The sequence below is a fragment of the Chaetodon auriga genome, chromosome 5 (genome assembly GCF_051107435.1).
Source record: "Chaetodon auriga isolate fChaAug3 chromosome 5, fChaAug3.hap1, whole genome shotgun sequence".
Taxonomy (NCBI): domain Eukaryota; kingdom Metazoa; phylum Chordata; class Actinopteri; order Chaetodontiformes; family Chaetodontidae; genus Chaetodon; species Chaetodon auriga.
Window position 1 is genome coordinate 21,630,766 of NC_135078.1, and position 20,414 is coordinate 21,651,179.

Sequence of the window (20,414 nt, forward strand, 5' to 3'; positions counted from 1 at the left end):
ACATGAAAACAGAGGAAAAATGTGAGATGTGATCAGGTTATCAGTAAAACTTGCATTTGAATGGATGTTATTGTGCACTGTTATACAGTGTGATGGCTGTGGGCAGGAAAGACCTGTGGTAGCGCTCCTTCCTGCACTGGGGATGTAAAAGTCTTGTGCTGAAGGAGCTGCTCAGGGTCCTCACAGTGTGGTGCAGGGGGTGGGAGAAGATGTCCATGATGGATGTCAGCTTGGCTAACATCCTTCTGTCCGCCACCTCCTCGATGGAGTCCAGTGAGCAGCCCAGGACAGAGCTGGCTCTCTTAAAAGGTTTGTTCAGTCTCTTCCTATCTCTGTCGTTGCTGCCCCCTCCCCAGGACACTATGGCATAAAACACTGCAGAGGCCACCACAGTGTCATAGAAAGTCCGGAGTAGAGCCCTGCACACATCAAAGGACCTCAGTCTCCTCAGCAGGTGTAGGCGACTCTGGCCCTTCCTGTACAGGGCGTTAGTATTGTCTGTCCAGTCCAGTTTGTGGTTGAGGTGAACACCCAGGTACTTAAATGAGTCCACCATGTCAATAACCGAGCTCTGGATGTTCACCGGTGTGTGAGGGTAAGGTTTCCTTTGGGAATCAGTAACCATCTCCCTGGTCTTGCTGGTGTTTGGATCAGGTGGTTCTGCTGACACCAGTCCATGAAATCTGTGATGACCCCCCTGTACTCCTGCTATCTATTCTATCAAAATCCATTTATCCTCACGTTGTTTTAGTCTTCTGTTTTTCTACTACTAGTCTTTAAGTATGACCACAACATATTACGCTTTTTAAAAACTTTATTTGAAAATTTGAGTAAACGCAAAAGTGCATAAAAAGATTTTTTTAAAAAACAAACATAAAGCTTTGACAAACTCTTTTGTTGATACAAGTAATTATATTCAAATGCAATTATGAAAAGAGATGAAGAGGTTTGTGACCAGAAAATTGATATTTATATGCATGGCCAACAATATAAATACATTGAGAAGAAAAATGCTTCTTTGTAAGCGTTTCAAAGAGCACACTATATATGAGAACATATTAATAACAAATCTAGAAATATGTTGCCTAATTTTTCTTCAGTCAGAGCAAAACCAAAAGAAATGCAGCAGTGTTTCAGACCCTGTTTTAAAGAGGGAACAAGCTCTATTAACATCTGCTTTTAACTTTATTCGCTGAACTGTTCGTTCGCAAGGTTTTAGCTCAATTAATACACGTGACTCCAGAAATGTGCGCCACAAACATTTTGGTGGTCGGAGTGTAAATTGTGAACACATCGGTACGCTCCTCCGTGGGTCCGTCCTGAAACGCAGCACCAATGACGGGAGTTCCGCAATGAAAGCAGGATGTTGTGGTGCAGACCAGAAAGCTCTGATAAGCTTATTGGGGAGTTCCTTGGCACTGGACCCATAGTCAGGTAAAAACCTCCCCCCTGGCAAACAACAAGTAAAGCTTATTTAGTGCACTGGGACTGAAGTAAAATGCGGGTCACGACGTCGCCATTCGCTGGACACAGAAGTCGAACGTGCGCAGACAGGACTGACAGACACGGAGTCCGTTTTAACGTAACAGTTTAAAAAACGACTCCGAACGAAGATACGCAGCAATGATTACTTTTACTGATATGTCAGGGTAGCATCTTGGATATTTATGGCGGCGACATAGCACGCCGAGGGCAGCCTCACCTCGGTGTTGTCGGTAAGTTAGCCGAATTGCTAAAGCTAGCACCTTCACTGTATGCTAATTGTAATGTGAGCTGCTTCATGGTGACACGTCGGTGAGGTGGGGGTGGTTAGTATCGTCACTAACTCGGTAATGTCGCGTAGAGGCTCCTAAATAACTAACTAACATTTTCAAAGGTGCTTACTGTGGCACCAGAAAACGAGGCCAACTTGGAAGAGGCTTTGTCTTATCTGAAGTCTGTTTTTACCTCTGTTAAACGGCTCAGATGGATCGCATTATTAATGCATTTAGTTTGCATTAGTTGACGCGTTGTTTTGTCTGTGTCTTAAGGGGAGAGAGCATGTAAATACGATACCCTGAGCAAGAAAACGTGATGATCAAAGGTTCCCATAAATTCCTAAAATCCTTTTCCAACTCATTTTTCCAACAACCTACATGCTCAGTCTGAAGGTCTGATGGAGAGGATGTCACACAGAATAGACTCTGCTGTATTTAGCTTTTCCTTTTTGTCATAGAAAATACTTTTCATCCATTGTGCATTATGTTGTCTTTTCAGAAACAAGATGATAAAAAACTGGGGTGTTATTGGTGGGATAGCTGCTGCGATTGCAGCTGGAGTTTACGTTTTGTGGGGCCCAATTACAGAAAGAAAGAAGAGGAAGAGAGGTGAGAATCGGTATGACAGTGTGACAGACGTCTTATGGAGGGCGCTGGTTGTAAAGCAGTAACTTATAATGACTTGTGTTTTCTTATAGGCATGGTTCCTGGGCTGTTGAACTTAGGCAACACCTGCTTCCTGAACTCTTTGCTCCAGGGTCTGGCAGCATGTCCGTCCTTCATCACGTGGCTGGAGAAGTTTTCAGGCTCACCCATGATCCAGTCATGCAAAGACAACCAGCTGTCCATGACACTGCTTCAGCTTCTCAGAGGTATACAAAACCAGTCTATGATGTCACTCGGTAGAGTCAAGTGGACATGCAGCCGTCCTTCATATTGTTGTGTCTGCGCTGACAGCTCTGTCCAGTGATGAGCCTGGGGAGGAAGATGTACTTGATGCCGGATGCCTCCTTGATGTTCTCAGACTGTATCGGTGGCACATCAGTTCATTTGAAGAGCAGGTGTGTCAGTAATGCTTTTAAGTGGTATTTTTTTTTTTTTAATATATATCTATATGAGTAAGGTGCAGTGATTTATCAAAGTCTTACCTGTTGTCTGTTTGTGTTGGTTTATCTTCTCTCAGGATGCACATGAACTTTTTCATGTCCTTACATCTTCTCTGGAGGAGGAGCGGGATCGTCAACCCAAAGTCGCTCACTTTTTTGACATGCAGTCCCTGGAGGCAAGTTATCATCTCCCTGCTTGCTCTTCCCTTAAACTGCCCTCTAAGGACGTGCACCATAAGTCGACTAGTCCATTAAAACTTTGCTTCCCTCACTAGTCGATGCCGGAAATAGCAGTCAGTTAAACATGTTATTATTTTATTAATAATCTTCGTAATGCACAGCACAAGGTGCCACAAATTTCAGTGGCATTTAAAATGTGACTTGGAAGTTTTTGCTCCATGTTAACCCAAACTCTTCCTCCCATCCCTTTTCAGATCTCTCAACTGTTGTTGTACTTCACTTCACAGTTCTTCTCTGTGTTTGTTTGATACCAGAGTCTCCCTGATCAAGATGAGAAAACTATGACCTGCAGAAGTCGAGGTAGGGAGACAAAGAAACTGTGGAGCCTAGAATATCAAACCACAAAGGAAAAGTGTTTAATCTGTGTTCATTTTTCATTGTGTAGCCCCTCTTCATCCAATACCAAGTCCTTGGAAGTTTCAGCATCCTTTTCATGGTCGTTTAACAAGCAACATGTCCTGCAAGCGCTGCGAACAACAAGTGAGTGAGTTTGTGTTTTTGCCAGGGAAACGAATCACAAGTTAGTTTGTGATATTTGACTTTTCACTTTCTTGAGGTGATTTTTATCTCTGCTTTGCTTTTGTTTAGAGTCCGGTGCGCTATGACTCATTTGAGAGCCTCTCCCTGTCCATCCCGTTACCTCAGTGGGTGAGCAACAATGCCAGGAAAACATGACAATTCAGAGTTATTATGTCATCACTGCTTAATGAAACTTTTTGTTGCTCATAACTTGACATACCTGCGTGTGTCCTCAGGGCCGACCCATGTCTCTAGATCAGTGTCTTCAGCATTTCATCTCCTCAGAAACCATCAAAGAAGTGGAGTGTGAAAACTGCACCAAGGTACGTTCCTGCAGCATCAGTGTCTTGCCAAATCTGTAATTCAGTGAAAACAAACCATAGACAGGAAACACTTGTGACAGAACTAGTATCAATGTACTTCTGTTTGCATTCATATTATGACATGTTACATGAACTTCTCTCCTCAGCTTCAACAAGGGACCACAGTAAATGGGCAAGTTCTTGAAAGTCAGAGGACAACATTTGTTAAACAGCTAAAACTGGGAAAGGTAACTGACATTTCTGTATGTTTAGCATGTCAGTATCAGCTAAGTGTTAGTATCCTGAAATCATGTTTATTGTTTTGTCCTTTCAGTGAAATCTAATGTCTTCCTCTCTCTGCCAGCTCCCCCAGTGCCTCTGCATCCATTTACAAAGGCTGACGTGGTCCAGCGAAGGAACCCCCATCAAAAGACAGGAGCACGTGCAGTTTGCAGAGTATCTGTCAATGGACCGCTACAAACACACTGCTTCCACGCAGAGAAGTCAGCGGGTCAGATGTGCTCCAAATCCCATCAGGCCAGAAAATTTAGACGATCCCGCGGAGAAGCTGACTGCTAATGGGACCGGTATGCTGAATTTCTCAACTCAGTAACATCCTGCTTCACACTTTGTTTGTTTTTTGTCATCATACATTTGATGTGTTTTGTTTTCCAGAAGCAGAACATCGTAACAACAACAACAAACCTTTTTCCAATGGAACCTGTACGTCTGTATTTCTTCACTCTCCTGGTGTGAACCCACAGCTCAGCCTCCCATATGACTACAGGTAAGCTTAATACCAAGATACAACTGTACAAAAGCTCCTGCATATCAAGATATTCAGTGTTGTGGTGGTAATTAAAAGCCTTTTCAGACATGAAATACATACTATTACGGGCTTTGTCTATCTGTTCAAAGGCAGATGTTACATACAGGGCACGAGGGGTGACTGAATGGTACCATGAACGCCTTTGCTAACTGCTAAATGCTAACAGTGTGAACATGAACATGAACGTGTCTGTATATATTTTCTGATCACAGCGTCTTTCCTTCCAGTTCCACAGAGTACCTTTTCCAGCTCACGGCTGTGCTGGTTCACCACGGTGACATGCACTCAGGACATTTCGTCACGTACCGCCGCAGCCCCTCCTCGTCTCGCAGCTCCTCAGCCTTCAGCTCTCAGTGGCTGTGGGTGTCGGACGACTCGGTACGAAAAGCCAGCCTGCACGAGGTGCTGTCTTCCAACGCTTACATGCTGTTCTACGAGAGGGTCCGAAGACTGAACCTTGCTCTGCGCTTAGAGGAGTAACCAGAGGCGGACAGCCGGAGCGACTTCTGCCTTTCCGGACAGACTGTCACAGCTGAATGTGCCGGTTACAGTGCGGTGGATTAGGACTTTGTGACAATGAGACCAGAGTGTTGTGTAGAGTTCATTTTGCGTCACGGATCACAGCAACATGTTGATGGTCGTTGTATAACGTGCTCTGATGCTAAATCCATGAGTGGACACTTTCTCTGATCCAGATTAGGAGGCTCTCAATCCCAAAGATTATGGACCTGGAGGATTTTTAGTCAAACATCTTTGAACATGTAAAGTACTTTTCTTTGACAGAGTAACAATTTCTTTCACATAACATGTGGCTTCAATGGGACAAAAAAACAGGAACACCTGACAGCATAGCGCAATACAACATAACAGCCCTGCAACACGTTGTTCATATGAGAAGCGTACAATGTTTTCGTTGAGGGCGTCAGAGGTGCTGTAGTTTCTGGTGTTAAATTTGATTGCAACATATACTCAAAGGTGTTCTTGTTATTTTGTCCACTGCCTGTACATTACAGACGCAGAAGTACAGAAGTAGCTGATTAGGACTTCCTGGAGATGTTACTTAGAGGCTGTTACATGTTATGAAAAGTCAAATAGGTAGAATTTTCCTTAACTCTGGTTCTCTATCGTCTGGTCTGCCTAATCGGTCCCAGCAGCGTACGTAGGCTGTGCTGGAAACACTGTAACAATTGACACCGTTCAAAAGCGGATGAATTTGATATTTTTCTATTTTTTCCAGTAATCCTTACACTGATTTGCAGAGCTGCACAGTTGAGGTCAAAGTGCCATGTTGTCTTTTAACACATGAAGCCATGTGTGCATCACCTAATGTGAACGTACAATATGATGCATCAGAGCCGTCTGGCCTGGTGCTGATGTGTAACAGTTGAACAGATTGATCCTGATCTTCTCTCAGTTCGTAAAGCCGCAGTATGACTGCAGCTTTTTGGGCAAGTTATCCTGAATATTTTTCATTCTGTAACTGATAACTGCCATTTTGCTCCTACCAAACCAACTAAGTCACCTTGAGAAATTTGGCCTGGTGCAAAACTCCTTGTTAATGTTTCTGATTTGCACTAATGTATATTCACGTGAGACTGTGTGTATTTGTGTGAAATCTGTAAAGGTGATTGTTTTCAGGTATTAAAAAATAGGTTGGCTGACCACTGAAGGATTTCAAACTAAGGTTTTCACTGTAGATACTCAGAACTCTCCTTCAACGATAACATGTAAAAGGCTGAACTTGCAGTCAGCGTACATTGCTGTCAAAGTACATGAAAGGTGCAACAAAGGCAGCTAAATGCAGCCCACATGGTCCACACTAAGTGAGAAGCTGTCATTTTTCAAGGAGACTGAACTGTTTAGTGTTGGATTTGTTGATTGTTTGCTGCAGAAACATTAACAGTATCTACACAACAACAACAACATAACCCACTGAAAGCAGCTGAGGCTGTAGTTTGAACCTGCATCAGCTGGAAGTTTGGGTCACTTTAACTGTAAAATATGCTCATTCTCCAGAGTGTGATATTAGTATATGTGTCCAAAAACAGTAAGGGGCTTGTCCTCCATTCAGCCTAAAGTAGGGTCCCTTCATCATCTTGTGCAGTGGACCCACCGCTCATGACTGAAGCTCAGTTATTTCTTTCTGTCCAGCCGGATGCGTCTGAAGGTGAGGTTGATACGAGGCTGGGAGACCTTCTTGCGAACAGGGAGGCTGTGGTACCAGAAAGTGTTGGTCGGCGAGTTCATGAGGAGCAGGCTTCCATGAGCCAGCTCCAGCTTCACGGGTTCAATCTGGCGGCGGACCTGTTTTCCCCGAGCATCTCTGTGCCGGAAGATAAAGTCCCGTGCTGCTCCGAGAGAGACCGAGGCGATGGGACAGAGGGGGTCCAGCTCCTTCTCATCATCACGATGCTCGCCCATGTGATCCTGCCCATCTTTGTACCTGGTGCAGAGAAGAATGACTTCAGCAGGGAGACGGACATCAAACTGTGACTTTTACAAGTCATTTCTCACCTGTTGACCAGCACAAAGTTAAATGTTTGTCCGGTTGTTTTCGTGACAGCATCCCGAATATGTTCCAAGGTTGGAGTCCACGGACAGGCTGAACGCGTCACTCCGGAGTACGTGTAGGTCAGGCCTGCATCTCCATAGGTGGCCAGCTTTCTCGGTATATCGTACACCTTTCCAAACACCTGGACCCTCGCTTGTTCTCCTGGAACAAAAACGGCAACAGTCGTTCAACTACACGGCAGCTTCTGGTCATAACCTTACAGGGAAGGTTTGATGTTGTACCTGTTGAGTACTCCACCTCCTCCTCCAGCTGTTTAAAAAGCTCATCTGCCTCCTTTTTGGAGAACAGCAGCGCATAATCACAGTCGAGGCCCTCTGCCTCTATTTTTCGCCAAGGAACAGGATCAGAGAACTCTGCAAAAGCAGCATGTTCGTCGTCTTCCTCCTCCAGCTCCTCCTCCTCCTCGTGCTTCATCCTCTCATCACTCTCCAGTTTGAGCTTCTTCTGTGGACTTCTTGCATCATCGGTGCAGGAGCGTTTCTTCTGTACGCGAACCACAAACTTTTCCATTGCACTAACCTGCCACTGCGGCTCTTAACTGTATTTTTTTAGGTCCTGGATGATACAAAGAAGAATTAAACATTAGAAACACAGATTTTGAGGTATGAATACATTTGAAACGGCCTTGTGATTGTTTGCCTCCACTAACCATGTAGTGAAGACCTGGTGAAATGGAAGACATGATTATATCAACATGTATGACAACAGTGAAAAGTGTCCAGTGAGTAACAGGCTGTCTTGACTTAGATACTTTTTTTACAGACCAGGACGGAGCACTGATGCAGAGCTTCACGACAATCACCTGTAGATCAATATCAGCAGAACCAATGAGCTCGTGGTGGACAACAATGCTTCAAATATGGATGTCGCTGCAAAGCGACAAACTGTAAAACATGGATGCTTCACACACATCTTGAACCGGCAGCACAGAAGATCAATACAGTCCGCCCAGTTTGAAGGTGGACACCAAGATTAGTGTCGAATGTGAAATATGGTCACAATCTGTCCTGCTCCTGAGTTACGGTGTTGAATAATGGTCAGTTGTGTTTTTGTGGTGGTGAACAGTTGACAGCAGTTCGTCCTGAACAGCCCTCAGCTCATTTGCATAACTCTGCTTTCGTCACTTTTGGCGCGAAACTCTCTGATCCCGGTGCCCGGGCTGTGGATGTGGTTGGATTTCACCGTTTCGCTCCCACATCAGCAGATAAGTGAAGTTAATTAGTTCACGGCATCTTAACGCCAACGTGTTTTTCAACAGAATGATTGGACAGAAAACTATCAACTCATTTTTTACGCCTGTGTCGAAAAAGAGGATTTGTAAGGATTCAAATGAAGCCGAGGAGGATGCCAAAGACCCGGTGAGTCACTTCTGCTTCAGTCTGTCGGCTAACATTAGCAACATGTGAAGTTTCTAATGCTACAACTAAACTTTATTCATAATAAAGCTGTACTTACAGTGGAGTTGTAGAGCATTTCAAACACTGGGGGACTTGCTCTTTCCCGCGACACCTTGAGCGTAATCCGAGCTGCGTTCACAAGCACCGCTGTGTTCTTGGTTGTTGTTAAAAGCGCTGCTCACAGCCCACAGCCTCGACAGTACGACAATGTTTGTGCTGCACTGTGCACGGTTTCTGAAGCCACTTGAACATCCAGCTGCACGCTTTATACCGACTTTATATTTTGGTCAATACACTAAAATTGTGCAGAAGAAGCTGAAGTCCTCCGCGGCGGAGCCAGAGCCGTCCAGCACTTCTCCTACTCCTCTGTCCCCGGAACAGCTAGACAGGATCGCCCGCAACAAGAGGGCAGCGTTGGAGAAACTCGTTTCCGCTCAGACACCTCCGGGGTTTGGAGAAAGTTGGAGAAAAAGTCTGTCGGCGGAGTTTGGAAAGCCGTATTTCAAACAGGTGAGAAGAGAAGTCGCCACACTGCTGCGCACTGTGTCTCTGATGCTCTGAGCGGTTTAATTAACCTCATATCTTTGCCACAGCTGATGAATTTTGTCTCCGAGGAGAGGAAACGCCACACTGTGTACCCACCTGCCGAGCATGTCTTCACCTGGACGCAGATGTGTAACATCCGGGATGTAAGTTGAGCTGCACTGACACTTGTATTTAACCTGAATGTGAGCGTAAAGTGTGAATCATTCAGTACTAGTTAGCAGACTCTTATGAGTCCTGTGATCTCAGCAAGCAAATTTCATTTATGTGTAACGTTTCAAACAGAAGTTACAAAGTGCGTTAAGGGAGAATGAAGAAAAGGTGATATAAGAGACTACGGCAAAATCAAGGAGCAATGATGTGCACAAAACATAAAATACAAAGCTCTAAAATCAGGTACATTTTAAGATTTGCACTCATCTGGGTTTTCTGAGACTTTGTGGGATTATCTGATATAGACGGGCTTTAAATCTATGCTGGAATCTGAGTTTAACAGGGGATGCAACACTTCCACAGTTTGACAACACCTGCACTGCAAATATATCACAACACATCCAAAATACACAGTTGGTTGGGAAATATGCTAACGTTATGTTCGATAACTTAAAAAGTCACAAACCACGGCAACAACAAGCCTGGGTTCATCTTTTTTCTTTTTTTTGCCAAATTAACGACGGTGTTTTCTTAATTTGCTTGCGTTTCATCTATCTGGAGCTGTATTCTCTGAAGTGTCCCTCAGTTTGGTCTTAACTGTCCCAGTTCTGTCTCTCATTCCAGGTCAAAGTGGTGATTCTTGGCCAGGATCCGTATCATGGTCCAAACCAAGCCCACGGATTGTGCTTCAGTGTCAAAAGGCCAGTTCCTCCTCCGCCCAGGTCTGAACCTTTTCAGTGTCTTTCTCTCCCTTTTAAACTCTTGTGATCTGCACTCTTCAGGTCACATGAGCTGTGGAGACTTTCGACGTATTTATTGCATCTTTTCGTTTCCAGCTTGGAGAACATGTACAAAGAACTGGTGTCGGACATTGAAGGCTTTCAGCACCCTGGACATGGAGATCTGACTGGATGGGCCAAACAAGGTTTTTTGTTTTTTTTTTTTTAAAGAGCAGTCTGAATGTTTACACAGCCAGAGATCAGTTGGCATTAACAGACCTGCCGTCTTCTCCGTCCATGACCTCGCTCACCAGGCGTGTTGTTGCTCAACGCTGTGTTGACTGTCCGAGCGCACCAGGCTAACTCCCACAAAGACAAAGGCTGGGAGACGTTCACCGACGCCGTGGTGCACTGGCTCAGCAACAACATGGAAGGCCTGGTCTTCATGCTGTGGGGCTCTTATGCTCAGAAGAAAGGAGCCGCTATTAACAGGGTGGGTCAACGCTTGGTTTAATGCAAACCCATTTAAGCCAACGCTTTCTGCCGCGTCCATTCATCTGAGTTCATGTTCTCTCGCTTTGCAGAAACGCCACCACGTCCTGCAGGCGGTGCATCCGTCTCCCCTGTCTGCTCATCGAGGTTTTTTCGGGTGCAGCCATTTCTCAAAGGCCAACGAGCTGCTGAAGAAATCCGGAAAGTCTCCCGTGAACTGGAAGGCACTTTAAGTTGTTACGCATGTCAGCTTTTCTAACATGTACGTTTGTGAACTACAGACCAAAACCCACCCATAAGCTTTGTTCGTTTCCTGTTTTAGCAAAAGTATGTGTGGAGGTTAGTTTATGAAAGAGTTTATGTTGGCAGTATAAACTGAATATTCATCGCAAGCTGTTCTGATACATGTTTGTCTGATCTGCACTTCTTGTCTGGTTCAACACTGTAAATACGTTTGTGTTTTGTTTTTTTTTTTACTGTTTTTTATTGAAAGCTTGGTTCTATTAAAGTGGTTCCAAAAATGGATGTTGTATATTAATGCCTCTAAATTTGCTCAGTGCAGTCTGAAACTGCAGCTCTGCTGCAGAGTTTTAGGGTCACTTTGTCATCAGTTTTTGTGAATTTGTGAGTGCAGCAAGCTTCAGCGAAAGTTAAAATCTTGGTGATAAATACACAAGGCTAAAGAAAATGAAAGTCAAATGAATCAACAGGAAAGGTATGAAAAGACACCCGGTCAAGTTTTTGGCTTTTGAGCACGATGCATTCATGGTTTCCATAAAATGTCTCAAACACAAATACTGTTGGTTTGTGTGGTGACACCTTTTGTGTTACATGATTCCTGGTATCCAATAAGCCTTTCTCTTGATGGTGGCCATCTCTACTTTTGTGATAACATTAATAATCTGCCATGAGAAAGGTAAGTACTTTTATTAGAAGTCACCATGCTGTGTCATCAGGAGTGGCCAGATTAACAGAAATGGTTACAGATACCAAATATACTTTTATGCTTTAATATCTGAATGCTAAAACTCAGCTAATAATATTGCTGAAAAACCTTAAAACATGAAGATGAAGTTAAATTCAGTCAAAATGATAAAGATCAATATGATAAAGTAGTGCTGCCCTAAGATAAAATCGGTAACCCATGTTAATGCCTCTGAAAGGAGGAATTTTAACCAGCACGTTAAAATAATGTCTCTGTGCGTGAATCTGCGCTGGTTGTTCTGACGTCAGCGTGAAGGCGTGGCTCCGTCTGTGACGCAGTGGCGTCGACCGGAAGGGTTCGGCAGAGTGCTCTCCTGTCAACTTCGCCCCAGTCAGTCGTGTTGTGGTCATGTTTGTACAGTCCAACAAGTGACAATGCCCGTGCAGAGTGTGTCCGTCCGGGATGCGCCCGTCCATTTGCGTTTACTGCAGCAGTATCTGCTTCTTCTGAAGAAATATCCCATCCTCACCAAGTCTGTGACGAGGTCAGTATCTTTATATTCTTACTTCACTGACTGGATGGTTCATGTTGTGCAACCTGGTGCTTGTTGTCTGCCTTGTTTCCTCAGTTTGACAGGCAAAACAAGACTTTCTTACTCACTGAAGCACTGACAAAGCTACTGTTACTGTCATTTACTGTTTCCAACACTGTAACTCGTATTAGCATTTGTTAGCATATTTATTTGACGTCAAAGTGTCTCTTTGTTTGCACTGACTGCCCTTTTGTGTCAGCACTCTGGCTTTAGCCAATCAGCTTTGGCCAGGAAAACCTCCCCACCGGTTGATTTTGTCAGATTATGAATGCACCTCTTGCATGTTGATATAGCTGTGTGTGTGTGTGTGTGTGTGTGTGTGTGTGTGTGTGTGTGTGTGTGTGTGCGCTTGATATTTTCAGTGGCATCCTCTCAGCTTTAGGAAATCTTCTGTCCCAGACTTTGGAGGCGAGAAAAAAGGCCAGAAATGGAGCCCCGGTCGATGCGATTCACGCAGCTGGAGCTGCACGCTATGCCATTTACGGGTGAGACCTCACACAGCACAAAACTGAGGGCTGACATGCTTTTCGTGGCTCACCTACAACAAGAAAATGAATCTGATGCTGTGATCCAGACAGTGTGACATACATCGACTATGGGGCAACATGATCACAGTCAAAGAGAGAACATAGTTAAAATCTTTGTCTGAACTCTCCTCTTACATCTATGTATTGTTTCTTTTTTTGCCTTTTTGTCTGTTGCAGGCTGTTTATTACGGGGCCGGTGAGCCATTACTTCTACCAGCTGATGGAGGTGTGGATACCCAGCACAGACCCATACTGTATCGTCAAACGTCTGATACTGGATCGGCTTTTTTTTGCCCCCGGCTTTCTTCTCCTTTTCTTCTTTGTTATGAACGTCCTGGAGGTGGGTCATCTCACAAACTGTCACTCCTAATCATCTCATTTGAGGGGCACTTCAGCCGTTTGATGCACTGCACTGCCATAAAGTTGGAGGACTTAGAAGAGACAAATTAAAAGACAAGAATGGTCCAAATTTCTGCAGCAGAGGCTGCAGATGCTGCTGCTTCCCATAATGCGTACTATTTAATTAAACCCTCACCCACCCATCTCTTCAAACTCCATACACAGAGTTTGTAACACTTGTTTTGTTGTTATGATTTTGTTTTTGCAGTTTATAGGTTCAGTAGTGCTTCCCATGACTTGTTTTTGACGATCAAAGTTGGCACTCATGCAGCGTTGCATCTTGGATATTAACCACAGTATTTAGTCCACTGCCTTGATAAGTTACATCAAATATTAAACACGTTCTAAAGTTGCAAAATGGATGTAAAAATGCAGTCCTTCCAATCTATTTCAGGCTAAATGTTGGGCAGACTTTGAGAAAAAGATGAGAGCGAGTTATTGGACTGCCTTAAAGATGAACTGGAAAGTCTGGACTCCTTTCCAGTTCATCAACATCAACTTTGTGCCTGTGCAGGTATGTTTTTCTCTGGTATCCTGCAGATGATGAGTCACGCACTGACACCACTAATGTTTATTTACCCTCTGTGTCGTTTGGTGCTTTCAGTTCCGAGTGCTGTTTGCCAACATGGTCGCCTTGTTTTGGTACGCCTACCTGGCATCTGTGAGGAAATGAGCAGAGAGCGAATCTGGAGGAAAACTGCTTCTTCACTGTGACTTCAGGCAGTTTACTGAACTGCTGTTTACCTGTTCCTGATCTGGATAATAATCCAGACCTTCCTCTCCTTATCTCTTAACAAACCAAAGACTTTAAGCCATCGTAACACGCTGCTGTGATAGTTTGAATACATGACAGTTTGGAATAACACAATATAATGAATGTAGTTTATTACAAAAGTATTTTTTTTTTACAGAGCACTGCCAAGACGTGACAGTAAACCTGGAATTCTATGATGGAGACAGTCTTTCACGTACTGGAGTAATGTCAGGTTGATCTCTGTCATGCTTAAGTGCCTTTTTGTTACCCGTCGTGGTCTGTACAGGCTGCAGCTTCATCTCTGAGCTCAACAAACAGGACAGAACAGGAAATGCAAAGACACATACTCACATTTGGGACTTCATTTTCTTCTTTATTTTTATTTTTTTAAGTGCCCATTTAACATAATTAAAACATGTATTTGTGAAAATAAAAAAAAAACGTTAAGACAATGTGTGTGTGTGTGTAACATTTGTATGTCCAAAACAAAATCATCTATTAAGCCTGAACAAGTTCTTAAGATATGACAGAATTACATGTGGAGGAATGTATGGACTTTTCCAAATGAAAACAGAAATAAATAATGCCGATTGACTTAAATTTCTATTAAATAAAAACATGGAGCTGCTGATACATTAAGCAGAAGTGTCCTCAGCCTCCCCTCAGGCGGAGCAGCAGGTTGATGGTGCTCAGTGGCGCCACTTCGTAGTCAGACAGCAGTCGACCATCCTCCATCTCCTTGCTTTGGTAAACAAGCCTCTGCTGGCTCACCGCGACCCCCTCTCTGCACTCGACCCTGCGCTTCAGGCCGCTCACGGTCTCGTCGGGTTTGATATCATAGGTGGTGAGGTGGCCCTTCTCGTTTTTGAGGAACACCTGCATGGTGGCCGGCTGGGTGATCAGCAGAGACACCTGGGAGCCGGACTGGAGCCCGTAGCTGCAGACCTGCCTGGACTCGTCGCTGAGCGGAGTCCTCTGACCGTTGACGAAGACCAGCCTCTGCGTGTGTGGAGCAAATCCGAGTCTCTGCTGGATGAGGCGCTTCAGAGAGCCCACAGTGTCCGTCGGGTTCACCCTCAGAGTGTGGGACGTCCCGTTCAGCATAACGATGGTTAGATCCATGATGAGAGCGGTCTGAAAGATAAGTCAGTATGTTTGATTGAAACAGGTTTTGTTCAGCGGAGATTATTTCAGTAAAGCGTCAATGAAGAGAGCTTCATACCGTGTGATCGAGTGAGAAAATCCTCAGAAAAACTTGTTGAAAAGTGTCGTACGGATGTCGCCGGGCAGCAGCTGTGAAGATGCTTCAGCTCACCTGTTTATATACAGGCTGCCTCAGCTGCTCGACACGCCCCCCTTCATTTAACATTCGTTTTCTGTTTTCAGTCGCTAAGTTTCGTTTTCTATTCTCCAAAAATGATGCAGCAACTGTGTGAGCTTTACCGAGATTGCCCAAAGACATGTTTATGAGTTTCAGGAAACGGAAAAGAATACAGACTCTAAAAGGTCTGTTTAGTTTTATGTGGGAAAAGCTGAATCATTACATTTTGCCACATACTTAAAAAGAATATGTTTTCTTACATTGTGACTCTTGAGTGATAACTTTACAATGATGATGATGATGATGATGATGATGATGATGATGATTATCACCCAGTAAGGTATTTCCAATATATATGAGGGGTGGTCACATAGATGTAGAGGTGAATGGTTGCAATATATAGTTTGTCCATATGCATCTACTTCTGGCCATGAAAGTCGCAGCTGTGTGCTCATGAATTCTTGCCCTGGTTGATCATTTTGGTGTAAAGGTGGTAATTGGCTCATACTTGTTTACAGCTGTTAAGGTGGTATGTGAGTGAGCGATAGGTGATGTCAATACTCTTCATGTGTGTACATATGTTTTACTTGTTTTACATGTTTTCTATGGAAAGCAGAAAAAGAGTGAGAGAGAGAAAACAATACGTTTTTATTTTTAGTTTAAGTTAAACAATGCCACAATGACACCAGGACACATAAAGATGTCAATCACAGATCAAAACAATGGAGCTTACACTGTGTCGTACTGAATGTCGTCACTGCACAGGCTGCCATCACACTGCTCACTCACACTTTTAAAAAAACAGTACTGAAACTAAAATGGTATCCAGCCCTTGGTGACAAATGAAACAGGAAAAATACAAATCTGAATGCATCACCAGCAGGTTTTTAATGTACACAACAGGTTCCCGAATGAAAAATGAACAATAAATAATAAGGATGAATTCCTAAACATCAGAACTCTGAGTGTTTCAGCATGGCCACCCTCTTCTCCCTCGTCGGTAGAGGAATATTTCCTGCAGTAACACAATAAACATCAGTCAACCAGCTACAATAAAACAATAAGCTTTCATTTTAGTCACTTATCTCAATAATCTGCAACCAGTCATAAAAGTCACACTAATGTTTAAACATAACTGTACTCAGGCTTTGTTTCTTACCTGGTGGAGCCACAAAATACTCTTCAACTGTGTTTTTGGCGAGCTCGAGCAGCTCCTCAGCACAGTCCCCTTCTGTCACTGCATCGTCCCTCAGGCTTAATGCCCTGAGTGTGCATGCACGCATAAAACACAACTGGTTATAACTGTGATGAACAGACCCAGGTGTAAACAAGCTGTTTTCATGACTGTCTGTACCACACCTGTCCTCCAGAATTGAATCCATCGGTTCAACCCCCGACGTGTCCACAACATGAAGCTGATCTGCAAATCTTATCGCTTTCTCCAAACAGGCCAGTCCCTCTTTGTTGCGGAAGTCGACCAAGGCCAGTCGCTCCAGTTTGTCCACCAGGTCAGCAGGGATTTGGGCAGGCTGTAAAATGGACGGTGTGCTTCTTAGAAACTTGTGTGTGTCACTTTCCTCCCACCATCACTTAAAGACGCCTTAAACTGTAACCAGCCACTGAATAAAGTCATTACATCCTTTAAAATATCTAATGACAAAACACTGTCATGACTCCTGTGCCATCATTTGATCTTTGGCAATCTTTTCTGTTTTGTAATGTTTTGTTTTACTGATGTCATTGTGTGACTTTGTCTTGATGTCCTTCAAAACAAAAAGACTTTTTAAACAAGAAACTTCCTCCTTGTGTAGCTACTCCTCTGCTGCAGCTCTGCAAGGAAACACTGTGGAAATATGGTCCTAATACTAATTTTATCAGATATTCACATGATCAGACTGCTACAGATAAACCCGAATACATTTTGCATTAGGAAGGAATCTTTTAATGGCCAACATGAACAGGAGGAAAGATCACATCAAGCAAAGCATAATAGAATCTACACAGAGTCAGGGGCTTTCAACTAAATGTCTAAAATCCAACATGAATTTCAAGGCATTATGCAGTACTTAACACCCTGCAAGCACTGTATTGTGCTCACATTCACCCAGTCATGAGGGTATTACCTGCGGAAGTTGGTCCTCTGGTACTGGTTCCCATGTTGGAAACGGTGGTATCTATCAGGAGAGACAACCAATAAACAAGACCGACAAGTCAATGTTCTGCACTGGCTGCTGAATAAACCGACTGCAATTGAAACAATAATCATTTACCTTAGAGTTAAGTGGTTGGGAGCTCATAGGATGCGTTACGCTTGTGACTTGGCCCTTTTGGCAGCTGCTGTATCTTCTTCTTTGGAAGTTCACGTTTGTTACCTGGTACCCTTCATGTAGCCTGTTAGCAAACGATGCTAACAGGCTACATGAAGGCCGAGTGATATTGAGTGACGCGACGCAGCATGTGCGTTTAACAGTGAGGCAAAACACTGACATTTTCAGCACATTTAGCGAGGCAGTTATGTCCGAGTTGTGTAAGAACGGTGTCGCATTTTCTAAATATCACTCACCAGGAAGGACATGCTGGGGAGGTAGATAGACGGAGACTCCCAACTGAGTTCGCTCACGGACGCGTAATCAGGGAATCGGGGAGGTAGATAGACGGAGACTCCCAACTGAGTTCGCTCACGGACGCGTAGCCCCAGGTGGTTTAGACGATCTATCCCGCCGGATTATATTTCACGTATTATCATATATATACACTGCCCCCTGATTATATTTCACGTATTCGTGTCATTTATAGCATATATTATGTATTGGCACACGTATTATTTCTTAACACCACTCCAGTAAGAATAACACTACTGGATAAAACGACGGCGGAGTATGCCAGTCGAAGCGGCAGTAATGCCAGTAACAGGACGTTCTTGGCCAGTAATAGGACTGGTTTGCTAGTCCGGAGTTGTTGTTCGCTCTTTTCTACACGCATAAATTGTCGGGAGTTATAGAATCTACACGCATAAATGGTCGGGAGTTATAGAATGGTCCGGAGTTTTCGTTAGCTCTGCGGTACAAGTTAGCAATGTTGTTAACGGAAACGGAAAGAGGGTAGCCTACAATTATCGGAAACGGAAAGCGACCAAACCAAGCGACCAAAAACAAAACAAAAGCTTCCATATGGGAACGATTTTTACACCAATTTCCCCATAGGATTGGAACCATAAAGTATTTAACCCCTCCAATTCCACCCATGCCAGGAGAACATGTGTGTAACCTTTTCACCTGGTGAAAAGAGGCATGGCGAACTCAAGAGTATCTGTGATGTGACGTTAACTGACCGGAAACGGAAAGAGGATTTATCCACCACTTGTTAAAACGTAACGACAAAGTCAATTCATAGGCTAATGGTCATACTGTAGGTGTATTTGAAACAATATGTCACTAATTATATGTCAAATACACTTGTACGTAACAAAAAACTAACATAAAAAAAGATAACTAGCTCCGTTATATGTCGGTGGGCTCGATAGTCTGGCTAGCGGGAGAGTGCCGACCGGGGATAGTCCCGCGTTGGGGTCGACAATCAGGGAATCGCTGGGGAAAACCTAGCTCGTGTGTAGCTAATGACTTCCTGTTGCTACCCAACAGGATGCAGGACGAGCTGAAGCAAGAGGGTTCACGTCCACGTACTTCCTTCTTCGCTTAGGTGCCAGGCAGACATCAGACGGATTCATTTCAGTCAAGATACAATGAGGGTGTTTTAAAATACTTCCGCAGCAAACACATGAAGCATAACATCTTTGAAAGACACTCATAACATTGTCGAACGGGCGTTGCGTTTCCTATGACGCACACTGCCGTTAGCGCTAGCGCACTGTTGTAATACATGATAGTTATGAAATCAGTGTAAGTCGATTACATGGCTTATCCTTAAAATATAGACAGAAATCCGTTGACATAGTGTCAATAAGGTTTATGGTTGTTAACGGTGTTCGGTGCAACCTTGGGAAATCAGTAGAAGCCGATATGTGTCAGTACTCTCACAACCAAGTTTGTTCCCTCATCATGAAGAATGAGTTGCCACCTTGGGAAGAACTTCACACGAGCCCGGATAGCTCAGTCGGTAGAGCATCAGACTTTTAATCTGAGGGTCCAGGGTTCAAGTCCCTGTTCGGGCGTCTACTTTTTCTCCCTATTCTCGCAACCAACAAAATTCCTTCATTATTGGCAAACTGACCATGGTTCCACCTTCCCTAACATGTAACCGCAGAGGGTCTGGCACCTTGAGGTAATCCTTCGTCACTGAGGAGTTACAGAAGGACGGGACTCGATTATCAAAGTATGGTGGTTGCGATAATAGGCAGATATTTGCAGATGGCTTTTAAAACATGGAAATGTTTTGATGTAGCTTGCGCGGCTGAAAAACTGTACGCCCGAACAGGGACTTGAACCCTGGACCCTCAGATTAAAAGTCTGATGCTCTACCGACTGAGCTATCCGGGCTCGTACCAGTCATCCTGCAGGCAATAACTCATTCTTCTCAGTCAGCAATAACAAAGCTTAGTTGCGCTGCCATACAGGCAGCACAACACCACACCAATGGCACTAATTTAACATTAACAGCCCTTAACTTTATTGACACTATGTCAAGGTCTTTCCTAATTCCATAATTTTAAGGATAGCGCTGCATGTAGTCGACTACTTACTCTAAAATCTTCAAGATTTCAAACCCTTATTAAAGTATTTCGTACAATGACCACTATCACGTATTACAATAGTCCTTTCAACATGCTGTCTGTCTACATTTTTGCCGGTTTATATCTATCTTAGTCAGCTACTATTAAATACTGTTTCAGCACATGTTGATACACATCCTGCTGGTGATATTTGCTGTCAGTGTATACTGATGAGTTAGTGAAACATCAGAGACCTAATCTGAAGGATCCCGTTGGAGCGACAGCTTGTCTGTTGTTGCTTTTCTTCAGCCATGCTAGCAGCTCTGTGAGTTAGCACTGTGAGCTAAATGCTAGCCACAGCATGCTAATATGTTTACAGTGACGATGGCGATGTTCAGCGGGTGTAAATGAATGATTACCATGTTCACTATCTTTGTTTACTGTGTTAGCATGCTAACATTTGCTAATGAGCAGTAAGCAAAGACTGGCTGAGGTGAATAGGAATGTTTTGTTTTGCTGGTATTTGGTCACACAAAAGTGTAAAACTTAACATTTTGACCTGTAGATGGTGCCACATAGTTGAGATATTTCCAAGAGG

General features: G+C 43.8%; 6 protein-coding genes and 2 non-coding genes across 14 annotated transcripts; 4 read left to right on the forward strand and 4 right to left on the reverse strand.

The window, feature by feature from the left end:
• The first annotated feature begins 1,316 nt into the window (after positions 1-1,316).
• On the forward strand, positions 1,317-6,422 carry usp30 (ubiquitin specific peptidase 30). Of its 5 annotated transcripts, XR_013077191.1 has the most exons (14): positions 1,317-1,434; positions 2,257-2,366; positions 2,456-2,629; positions 2,715-2,818; positions 2,941-3,039; positions 3,358-3,403; positions 3,489-3,583; positions 3,692-3,751; positions 3,859-3,945; positions 4,092-4,172; positions 4,289-4,511; positions 4,600-4,711; positions 4,966-5,696; positions 5,729-6,422. XR_013077191.1 is itself a non-coding variant. In XM_076731007.1 (13 exons), exons 1-13 carry the CDS (start codon positions 1,364-1,366, stop codon positions 5,231-5,233), a joined length of 1,530 nt encoding a protein of 509 aa, XP_076587122.1. In that variant the 5' UTR covers positions 1,317-1,363; the 3' UTR covers positions 5,234-6,422. The 5 variants fall into 5 exon arrangements, 4 of the variants coding, with proteins under 4 accessions (XP_076587122.1, XP_076587123.1, XP_076587125.1 ...); XM_076731007.1 differs by having other exon boundaries at positions 4,966-6,422; XM_076731008.1 differs by having other exon boundaries at positions 4,981-6,422.
• Positions 5,987-9,132, reverse strand: alkbh2 (alkB homolog 2, alpha-ketoglutarate dependent dioxygenase). 2 transcript variants are annotated; one of them, XM_076731014.1, is made up of 4 exons: positions 8,781-9,132; positions 7,547-7,880; positions 7,268-7,466; positions 5,987-7,196 (listed from the first exon to the last, which is right to left on the reverse strand). In XM_076731014.1, exons 2-4 carry the CDS (start codon positions 7,833-7,835, stop codon positions 6,887-6,889), a joined length of 798 nt encoding a protein of 265 aa, XP_076587129.1. In that variant the 5' UTR covers positions 7,836-7,880; positions 8,781-9,132; the 3' UTR covers positions 5,987-6,886. The 2 variants fall into 2 exon arrangements, with proteins under 2 accessions (XP_076587129.1, XP_076587130.1); XM_076731015.1 differs by lacking the exon at positions 8,781-9,132 and adding an exon at positions 8,128-8,650 and having other exon boundaries at positions 6,521-7,196.
• unga (uracil DNA glycosylase a) lies at positions 8,585-11,153 on the forward strand. 2 transcript variants are annotated; one of them, XM_076731013.1, is made up of 7 exons: positions 8,585-8,683; positions 9,032-9,232; positions 9,316-9,411; positions 10,043-10,140; positions 10,255-10,343; positions 10,452-10,630; positions 10,722-11,153. In XM_076731013.1, the coding sequence occupies exons 1-7, from the start codon at positions 8,585-8,587 to the stop codon at positions 10,860-10,862; spliced, it is 903 nt and encodes a 300-aa protein (XP_076587128.1). In that variant the 3' UTR covers positions 10,863-11,153. The 2 variants fall into 2 exon arrangements, with proteins under 2 accessions (XP_076587128.1, XP_076587127.1); XM_076731012.1 differs by lacking the exon at positions 8,585-8,683 and having other exon boundaries at positions 8,930-9,232.
• A 754-nt stretch (positions 11,154-11,907) lies between these two features.
• On the forward strand, positions 11,908-14,252 carry pxmp2 (peroxisomal membrane protein 2). Its single transcript, XM_076729775.1, has 5 exons — positions 11,908-12,098; positions 12,509-12,631; positions 12,851-13,013; positions 13,467-13,586; positions 13,677-14,252. The coding sequence occupies exons 1-5, from the start codon at positions 11,989-11,991 to the stop codon at positions 13,743-13,745; spliced, it is 585 nt and encodes a 194-aa protein (XP_076585890.1). The 5' UTR covers positions 11,908-11,988; the 3' UTR covers positions 13,746-14,252.
• On the reverse strand, positions 14,216-15,117 carry isg15 (ISG15 ubiquitin like modifier). Its single transcript, XM_076729776.1, has 2 exons — positions 15,049-15,117; positions 14,216-14,960 (listed from the first exon to the last, which is right to left on the reverse strand). Exon 2 carries the CDS (start codon positions 14,946-14,948, stop codon positions 14,478-14,480), a length of 471 nt encoding a protein of 156 aa, XP_076585891.1. The 5' UTR covers positions 14,949-14,960; positions 15,049-15,117; the 3' UTR covers positions 14,216-14,477.
• Positions 15,118-15,771: 654 nt separating this feature from the next.
• On the reverse strand, positions 15,772-19,214 carry gatc (glutamyl-tRNA amidotransferase subunit C). Its single transcript, XM_076731875.1, has 6 exons — positions 18,736-19,214; positions 17,418-17,723; positions 17,271-17,321; positions 16,507-16,676; positions 16,307-16,410; positions 15,772-16,162 (listed from the first exon to the last, which is right to left on the reverse strand). Exons 2-6 carry the CDS (start codon positions 17,634-17,636, stop codon positions 16,101-16,103), a joined length of 606 nt encoding a protein of 201 aa, XP_076587990.1. The 5' UTR covers positions 17,637-17,723; positions 18,736-19,214; the 3' UTR covers positions 15,772-16,100.
• A 31-nt stretch (positions 19,215-19,245) lies between these two features.
• On the forward strand, positions 19,246-19,318 carry trnak-uuu (transfer RNA lysine (anticodon UUU)). The gene has a single exon. It is a non-coding gene; the product is annotated as a tRNA-Lys (tRNA).
• Positions 19,319-19,570: 252 nt separating this feature from the next.
• trnak-uuu (transfer RNA lysine (anticodon UUU)) lies at positions 19,571-19,643 on the reverse strand. The gene has a single exon. It is a non-coding gene; the product is annotated as a tRNA-Lys (tRNA).
• Positions 19,644-20,414: the final 771 nt, after the last annotated feature.